The sequence below is a fragment of the Python bivittatus genome, unplaced genomic scaffold (genome assembly GCF_059951505.1).
Source record: "Python bivittatus isolate LINGU-HERP-01145 unplaced genomic scaffold, Pbiv_v1 ctg000470_np1212, whole genome shotgun sequence".
Taxonomy (NCBI): domain Eukaryota; kingdom Metazoa; phylum Chordata; class Lepidosauria; order Squamata; family Pythonidae; genus Python; species Python bivittatus.
The window spans coordinates 3,786,014-3,796,364 of NW_028277065.1; the positions used below are offsets into that span (position 1 = coordinate 3,786,014).

General features: G+C 35.6%; 1 protein-coding gene across 1 annotated transcript; it reads right to left on the reverse strand.

The window, feature by feature from the left end:
* Positions 1–6,301: 6,301 nt before the first annotated feature.
* LOC103055344 (olfactory receptor 10A7-like) lies at positions 6,302–7,180 on the reverse strand. Its single transcript, XM_007443703.2, has one exon. The coding sequence runs from the start codon at positions 7,178–7,180 to the stop codon at positions 6,302–6,304; it is 879 nt and encodes a 292-aa protein (XP_007443765.2).
* Positions 7,181–10,351: the final 3,171 nt, after the last annotated feature.

The following is a 10,351-nucleotide window of genomic DNA, read 5'->3' on the forward strand; positions in this document are numbered from 1 at the left end:
ACTGCAACTATACTATAACAATTATTTGATTATTATTTGTATTAATCAGTTTATGAATGTAGAAACACACAAGCGGCACCAGTGCAAATACAGCTGGATATTATGAGAAATTCTTTAAAATAAACAAAAGCAATTCTGCTTTACAAAGGGATTGCATAATTATGCCTGTATATTTCAAGACACAGGGATTTAAGGAGGTACATAAAATCCCTTGCATTCCTAGAGAAAAGGCTTTAAGCATTGGTGCTGGAAAACACCTTTAGTTGAGTTTGCCAATAAAAGATGCACCTGTAATGTGACTCCCAGGTACATTGTGTGTGTGTGAATGTGTATGGTGAATGATAAATGGATAAAAAGAAGCCAATTATGAAAAGCCAGTTACATTCTTCATAAAAAGAGAACTAGATAATTACACATTTGATTTATCTACACATAGCCAAGAAGAAAGTGAAGGAAAGAGCCATGCTTTAAACAGATTAATCTCACCTGTGGCCTATCCTTTACTGATCTGGAGTATGATGATTTAGACTTCATGATGATTTAGACATAACCCTTGATTTGCCCTTGGAGGCAAATTTCCCAATGATACTTTAATTTCCTTTACATCATTATTGTACTTGAGGGACTGTGCAGTAATCATCAGGAGGGGTAAAAGCAATGTATGTTTCTTAAAATTCCAACATGCAACTTGTCACCTCTGTCAGGATGAAATGTCATCACCAGGAGGAATTAGTCTGATTTGACCTTGACTAAAAGTCCAAAGGGTTATGATACAGCAAAGTAGACCATTGGCTGACGCATCTACGAAACTCCCAATAAGCAACTTGATGCCATGAGGGACAAAACTTGATTGCACTTTCTTCTTCTTTGACACTCAAACAACCTTTTAACCTTGCTTTCTTAAGAAGTTGAAGGATTCTAAGAGAACCTAATCTTTCTTGGATAATTTCTTCTTGGATTGTTTTTATTAGGGATGAACAAATCTGTCAATTCAGCCTTGCTAAATCTTTTTTTTTTTTACTTTTAAGTTCCTCTTGTTTCACACACACACAAAGACACACACAGACACACACATTTATTTATTATATATAAATAATTTGGTGATGATAGGGAGAAAAAATGAACTTCTTTAGCTCATATTCAAAATGAATATGTTTAGCTAAACAAAATGAACACATTTAGCTCAATGCAATATATACACACACAGATACTCCAACACACATAAAAAATTACATGCAATGATAATAAAAATGTAAACACATAAAGACAATTATGTTTGTGTCTGTGTGTGTGTGTGTGTGTGTGTGTGTGTGTACACATACATACACATACATACACACACACACACATACTGTAAATTATATTCTGTCCATTTCTTCTAAAGTAAGAAAGGAGTTCTTCTGGAGCTGAGGCCACAATTAATATTCTTTGATGGTAACAACCATAGAGGATAGGAGAAAGACACAACAGTTTGGGTCTAAGTAGCATTTTCTAAATGTTCTAAATGGGGAGAGGAGGGAAGGGAAGGGGAGGCATACAGTTTGGGACTGGCTTAGCATCTAATAGCTGTGAATTGTCCAACTATGGTATTTTGCTGGAGCGGTATTGAACTTAAAGATTACAGAAGTGTTCTGTCTATTTGAATGGTTTATGCAGTCTACCATCCCTCAAGCTCTTAGGTTAGAGTGATACAGATATTACATTAAGTCATGTACGAGAAGTGTTCTACTGTTCATTTATCTCATTAGGCTTTTGATGGAATTTTTGATACCTGAGATGGCGTAGCACCTGGGAAAACAGATGCTGTGGGTTTCTGTTCAAATATTTTATTCAGCGAAGTAGTTCAAGTTAAAGATTCTGATCTGGTAACCCATTTCTGCTGATATGTTGTTTACTTTCTTTCCCTGAACTTGATTATTGATCTTTAAATGTGTCTCTACATGACACCCAGTAAGGTGCAGTGGTTAAGGGGCTAGACTAGGAGCAGAATTACTCAGGTTCTTGTATTTTCTTATGCACAAAACTCGATTAGGTGGCCTTGGTCCAATCACTCCCTTTCAGCCTATCATTTTCAGGCTCTTCAACAAGCTGGCTGAAAGACAAAACCCTCATTGCATCATGCGCTGATGGCTTTGTTGCATGAACTAAGTGAACATAGTGGAAAAACAAGCAGACTTTGAAACCAAGTTAAGAAGAAGGAGGAGGAGGAGGGGAAGGGGAAGGGGAAGGGGAAGGGGAAGGGGAGTGTCTCTGGACATGTGATTCACATGAAGTTTTTTTTCTTTTTTTTTTATTACAACGGGAAAATTTACTCTGAATGATGACTTCATTAATCATTCTAAACTGCATATTCCTCAACAGACATAATGAAGAAGTTTTAAACTGGACCCACAGGTCTTTAATTCCTTAGTCGTAATTTGTAAACAAAGCATCCAAACTTACTGTCCAGAGAGCTTATTAAAAATACAGAGGACTCAAGCGCTGTCACTTTCCCAAAGGTGAATACTTCCACCCTTAAAATATTTGGTCTGTACCTGGAGACAGATATCCACTTAGGTTTTTCTCAGAGGCAGTTTAAATTAGCTGAAAAAGTATGCTTAATTGGAACAGCAGATGAGACATCGAGGGATTCAGTATGTAAAAGTGTTAATGTTTCAAAGTCATATTATTTATGGTATAAACTAGAATAAATAAACTTAGCTAATGCCTACCTAACAAACAATATTCATTTGTGATAAGGGGAAGCTCTGACAGATAAGTAGTACAGAGTTTGAAATGACTATTGTGCAAAGGGACAGAACTTCAACAAAATTCTATCCTTTGCATAATACAGTATAATGCAAAACTTGTTGTATCTTTGCTATTAGTAAAATGGTTTTATTCCTGATCTTCATTCAGCTCTGGTAGTTAAAGCTAATTATTGCTTTCATTCGTGAGAAACATACCCAGGACTAAATAAGCATCCAGGGACCAAATTCTGTGCAAGTTTGAGTCTTCACTATGAAATTTTAGATATTCCCCACAAAAAATGTTGAGATTTAATTAAATATAATTATTCTAACTAGGGACACCAGATGTGGGCTGCAAAAATCTGAATGACTACCACTAGATGGGAACAAAGAGATACAGAAAACCTAGATGCAGATTTTTTGCAACCCACATCTGGTAGTCCTAATATTAATACAATATAAGGTACAAATGATAAACAGAGACTCTGCTGCATGATTATCATACATATTGGAGAAGGCCCCACACAGATATTTGAAATAGAAAACATGTTCATTGACATGAAACATGAAACTATGCACTGCTTTCTCACTAACTTCTTCCATTAATTTCAGTGGAACTTACTGGAATCCTCCCTACCATAACCTGAAATACACAGCCGTAGGTCTACTTTGAAAATATGGAAGGTTCAATTCTTCTCAAACAGAATTTCTATAGTTGTTTCCCAGACAAGGTAGTTAACACAGTATTATTGTACTTTGGAAGCAGATGAGCAATCCTGTTCATTTTCTACTACATAGCTCATTAGCTTACAGTATATATTCACTCATATTAAGCAAGTATTTCAAATAAATCAAGCTGGATCTTAGTTGTTCCTGACTATTTTTATTTCCTGTTTTTCTTTCTTTTCTTATTTGTTGCTTGCTTACTTGACAAGTCCAGTTATATGTTGCCTTGTCCTCAAGCAGTGGCATCCACAGCAAATCATGATGCCAAAATGACATCAGGGGCACAATGACATCAATATGGATATCCCATTATGTGCCTGTGGAATTTGTGTGATAATGTTGCCATAAAAATGTCATTTACCCCTCTGTGCCCTCTGTGGATGTCCATAATTTTAATAGCATTCACTGTAATCTGTGACCTTGGTTTACCCTGCATCTAGCTATTATTTCCATTTTTTCCTTTTCCCCCCCCCCTCCTCCTAAGTTAAAATAAGCTTTGTTAGCTTATTTGTATGACTGTCAGAGATAGAGTAAGACTGGTGAATTGCTTCAAATCTGGTGGTCGTACCCAGCATGCTTGGAAGGGCAAACCCACCATTGATGTGCATCCTGGATTCTTTCTAACCATCTCCAGGTGGCTCCAGTCATGAATACCATCCCTCCAAAAGAAAGCTATGACAATCACTGTTTTTTGTTTTTGTTTTTAAATGAAGACAGCCATTTTTTCTCCCCCACAAAATGTCCCAGAAATCATCTATGGTATAGGAAAAGGATGTACTAGAAACGGAAAGAATCAATTAAACATGTCAGGACACTCTAATTTGTACTCTCTCCCCTAGGTTGTTGGGGAAGTTGAGTATATGTTCATGCATGTGTAGGTTTGTGTATTTATTGTGTTATATATACATATATATGGGTATCTGTCTATTTCTTTGTGTGTGTGTTTGTTTATGTGTTTGTGATCAAACTTGGTAATACAGTATGACCAATTCAAAAGGTTAGAAGCTCTGCTACATATGGAAGGGACTGGTGAAATCTCTTTCAGCCATTTTTGTTTGTTTTGTAGTGAAGGAGTCATCTCAATCATTTTTGGAGGATCTCTCATCTGCTTGTTTGATAGAGAAATATTTATCTGCTGGAATTTATTTCTCTCCCTCATTAGCTAATTCTTTTCCACATTCATTACACATTTTTAATAGATATTGATGTCTGGATTGACTATAACTCTGCTTTGATTTAGGATTAACTTTACCTTCACTGAAATAGCCCCTCGTTCACCTTTCCTAGTATAATTATTTGAGCCATTGGGCACAGCAATACCTGAAGAGAAAACACAATCCATAAATAAATGGAGAATTTAAAAAAAAATAGTGTGAGAAAAAAAAATTATTTATTGCATCAAAATTCCTACTGTATTTTGAGGGAATACTTCTTCATCAGAAAATTGAAAGAAACAAAATAATGCATTTACAATATATGAAACAAGTTACAAATATACCTGAAAAATATCCCAAACACACATTAATATACAAAGAAACATTACATGAACATGAACCCAAAAAGAACAATATGAAAAAAATACACAAAGCATATTCAAAAATCAGTAAAATTAATGTCTCATAAATGATTCCCAATATTCTGAATCATAGGTGAACAGAGTTCTTGTTCCACACAGTCTGTGCTGTTAGCTGGAGTATGCACTCTTTTGTAATTCAGTACTGATCTCTGTAGAAACATGTGGAGACATTTTCACCTTGGAACGTAAGTCTCAGGAATATTTGAGAATCAGGTAGAGAATTTTTCATTTTAAAAAGCATTAGCAGAATCGCTGCATGTTCAAGAATAACAAAATTCTTTTGTCAGAATCTTGGCCTGGAAGTCACACAATTTTCTGTAATTCAGCATGACAGATTCAACCATGTAAGACCTGACTTAATAAGAGTGACATCACTTTAAAATTTTCTCTATTATTTCAGTATATTTAACATAAAACATGATGTGTAGATCAAAATCTGTGAGTAGGCGTATCTTATCAGTTCTCTTTATAGAAAGAGCATTTCTCAATTCATTCCCAGCCTGAGAATTCTTATCCAAAGCAGAATAGTCCTTACTAATACCATCTATCCTATTCTGACTCAGAGAGGCATCTTCTCATTAATTTGAGTTAGTGGCTCCAAAACAGAAATTAACTAATTAAATATTCTGGAGATATTGTTTAGCAATAAGATCTTCAGGAATTCATTATTCTTTCTTTCCCTTCTTAATAGTAATTGCTCATCCGCCAAAACACATGCAATTGTTAACTCTTCACCAAGGCCAGACTTCAAAATCAGGAAGTCATCCTCTTGCAATGGTCTTTCCCATTGATTTAGGCAGGACATGTGAGTGGAAAAACAGAGGAACTTGCTCAAATAATCCACATAGCATTAGAACGTATTTATTCTGAAGTGGGACTGTGCAATAGTGTCTTATGCTTACTGTATTTTTTTGATGACAGAAGATCATCTACCTCAAGCTTTTTTGTTACTTGCCTGTTTGTCCAGGTTCTTCTTTCATCCTATCCTGGTTAATCAGATTGCATATATGAACTCCAGTCAACTGCCTGGCAATATATATGTCCCCTACTACTAAAAAGATTAATATTCCTTAGTCAAATTTAGAGGAAGCAGGACTGAGTATGTAGAGAGCATTCTATGTAAGATTTGGAGTGTCCCACTCCCCATCTCTAACTTATAGCCAAATCCAATAACTTCACCATCTGAAATGGAAATGAGTATAAACAATATGAAAACTTATGTTATAAGCATTGGTCTCTCAAACTAATGTACATAATAGTTATTTATTTACTAAAACTTTTGTTTCCCACAAACATATTTGCCCAGTTCACAAAATAACCTGTTCTTTCCCCTCATCAACTTCCTCAGGGCATCCTTCACTTCCTTGTTTCTCAGGCTGTAGATCATAGGGTTCAACATTGGGGTGATAATGGAATAAAACAAGGCAACCATCTTGTCTATATCTTCCATGTGGCTGGATTTTGGATGTAGGTACATTGCACTGGCAGAGCCATAGAACAAAGTGACCACAATGAGATGGGATGAGCAAGTGGAAAATGCTTTATGCCGACCCTCAACTGACGGCATGTTCGCTATAGTGAAAAGGATACGAATGTAGGAAACCAACACCAACAGAAAGGGGGACAATGTGATTAGCACACTTAGGGCAAGGATGGATATCTCGTTCCTTGTGGTATCAGTGCAAGCCAACCTCAGCAGGGGTGGCACATCACAGAAGAAGTGATTAATCTGGTTGGGGCCACAATAGGGCAAGGAGAAGATCCAAACTACATTGCCAAGGGGCATTACAATTCCACAGATCCAAGAGGCAATGGCCATCTGTGCACAAACATTTAGGTTCATAACCAGGGGATAATGTAGTGGGGAACATATCGCCATACAGCGGTCATATGCCATGGCAGCCAACAGGTAGCATTCAACTGTTCCAAGTGAAAGAAAAAAATACATCTGGGCAGCACAGCCAGCAAAGGAGATACCTTTTGATTCAGATATAATATTCACTAATATTTTGGGGAGGGTTACTGAAGTGTACAGAATCTCTATAAAGGACAAGATTCTCAAAAAGAAGTACATAGGCGTACGAAGAGCTAAATCGACCAGAGTGAGGGTTATAATCAGTCCATTCCCCAAAAATGTAAGAGTATACATAGTAAAGAACCCAGCAAAGAATAATATTCGCACTCCAGAATTATTGGTGTATTCAAGGAAAATGAAGCCAGGTCTCAGAGTCTGATTTATCAGACTGTAGTCCCTGATAAACACCATCTGAGTGAGAGAATGAAAATATGACAAATGAAAAGTCTTATTGCGAAGATCGGGAGTCACTTCTATTTCTATTTCTATTTCTATTTCTATTTCTATTTCTATTTCTATTTCTATTTCTATTTCTATTTCTATTTCTATTTCTATTTCTATTTCTATTTCTATTTCTATTTCTATTTCTATTTCTATTTCTATTTCTATTTCTATTTCTATTTCTATTTCTTTCTTTCTGTATTTTCTTTCTTTTTCTTTTTGCACTTTGTATTTCTTTTCTGTTTTCTTTTTTTCTTTTTGATATTAGTTTGTATTATTTTTTAGTATTGTTAAAATCCTTAATAAAAAGTATTAAAAAATTAAAATGATCATGCATTCTAGTTTAGTTATAACTATGCAATGTTTAGCCTTATACACTAATCTCCTTTCCTGCTGCCATCCTTTTAAAATTTTCTTCCTCTTTCCAAATATTCAATGCATGATTGAAGGTGGAGCAGAAATGCCTGTAATTAAAATGTAAACAAGTATCTATAGTTGTCCTCAAAACAGTGCTTGTTTTTTAAGCTCATCCCTTGGCCTATGGAAACATGTCTATAGAATCAGGATTCTTCATTCTTTCTCCTCTATGGTGCTTTCTCTCCATTTATATATTTTTTTAAAAAACTATTACCCCAAGTCAGCAATAAGTAAATAAATAAATAAATAAAATAAAATAAAATAAAATAAAATAAAATAAAATAAAATAAAATAAAATAAAATAAATAAAAGGCTTACCTTCAAAACAAGGATTTTCTGTGCTGGTTCACTGGCTTTAAATGCCTTTTCACATAGAGCTATACATTTCATTTTGTTGATACAAAGTTGTTATGATGTTTATATATTCCTTCTGGTGTCAGAAAGGGCAATCTTCTAAATACAAATGCAAACAGAGATACCATTACACTCATGGACTAACTACTTGTAGTTTATGTTCTCATTAAAATCTATGGAGCTCTACACACTTTAAATTGTTATGAATAACAATGAGTTAAATAGAAAATACACACATTGGATGCTGAGAAAATGCCATTGGGAATTAAGATTACTAAGTAGACTACTAAAATATAGTTTCTTGTGAATCATTAAAATGGCTTCAAAGATTGACTTAAGAAAAGAGATTTCCCTTGGTTGAAAAGTAAAAGTCGTGAATCTTCTATTACCTACAATGAAATGATAGCACATTTAAGTACAACTACCTATACTTACACTTAAGATTATTTTAACAAATTACTAGTTTTACTTTTGTTTCATTTATTCTTTGAAAGACTAGGCTATATATGTATTTGTGTGCATACACACATGCCCACATATATAAAAATACATGAATCTGGGATGGGTCAGTCATTATGTAGACTGAGACAATTGCCTCATAGTTCATAGAACCATAAAGTTGAAAAAGACCATTTAAGCCACCCCAGGCATTCAAATTAGACCAACCTCAACATATGGCTTTTAATCTTTGCATGTTGGGGAATCTACTGCCTCTTTGATTAACTGGTTCCAATGCCAAACTGTTCTTGACATTAGAATGTTTGTTTCTAACATTCATTTGCTATTTCTTAATACAGTCACTACTCTGTACCCTGGAATGATAGAGAACAAGTCTTAAATTTCCTGTGTGGGAAATCAGTTCAGATATACAGAAGTTATCATATTACCTCTTAGTTTTTCCTGTTGAAGGCTAAGCATTAGTTTACACCAGTTGCATCCAACATTTTTCATTGGACTTAATTTCTGGTTTGCTTGTCTGTCTCAGAACCTGTCCCACTTTACCTTAACAAATACAAAAATATGGTGATGTAATGGTATGTGGGAATGACCCTGGGATAGGGGTGGAAGAGCTGCAGACTAAACAATGGTCTGAAAAATGAAATCTGAGTCTGCAGAAGGAATGTGGGCATGGCAAATGTCTCAGAAAGGACCTTCTCCAGTTTCTTGGACTATAAAGGTGAGAGGGAGAAAGAGTTTCAGACTTGCAAGATTCTCTTAACATAATCTTATAATAAAGTAGAACTAGTACTTTAGAACCAACAGTAGCAATGAGTCCAGCAGGATTTCCAAGTTGTGGACTTGCTTCTTTAGGAGAAGCCTCATCCCATCAAGACACACTATGAAAGAAGTCAAGGAACCTCAGTTGGCCACATCAGGCTGTTGAGAAATGTCCCCTTTCTTCCAGGCCATGAAATTGTTTTCTAGGTTCATTCTGATACACAACAACGGGAGATCCCTGTTCCTTCAAAACAAGTTCTCCCCTGCTGACTTCAGATCTTCAAATCAATCCCCAGGACAGACATCTGAAACAGCCCAAACAGCAGTTGATTAATAGTGGCAGTGGAAAATTCTGATTGTTTCTCTCAGCTGCTTCAGGGTCCAAACCTTCATCCTCATGGTGCCTAAGAACTGTTAATATTAAATGTAAATATTAATGCATATTATTGATATTTACTAGAGGCATACAATATTCAGAACTGAAGCAAGCAAATTTGGGCAACCTGTCTGGTCCTTATGGGAGCCACACAGTTTTCAGGGTTCACAAAGTAGTCACACAGGCTCAGAAAAATGCATGGTCATACCCCATCATTACCTTTTTAATGCCTCCTTAACTCATATGTATATTTTCTTTAACTCCCTCTCAATGGAAAGGAAAACAAGCTAAGGGAATCCATCAATCACTTCATTTAACTTGTCCCATGGTGAAACTGTAAGGAAAGGACAACTTCCTGGCCTTTTACTGGGCAGAATAGGGCTTGACCATTGTAACAGAAAATTTCATGCAGGCATACATTTCTGTGCCAGGTCAAGGATTGGTGGATAGCACATTTATGTGGCATCCCATTTTTAACATTAATTGATCCCCTCACAGGCATCCCATTTTTAACATTAATTGATCCCCCGTTTGTGTGTGTGTGTGTGTGTGTGTATTCATGCTCACACATATATACACAAGAATACATGTATGCTCATTCAGCAAAAATGTAGAAATCTGAGCTATTCATATTTACTCTATTGTAAGTCTTATGTGGA

What these genes read in the sequence shown, in the direction of transcription:
- LOC103055344 (XM_007443703.2), bottom strand. Translation starts at nt 7,180, where the DNA reads ATGTATACTCTTACATTTTTGGGGAATGGACTGATTATAACCCTCACT.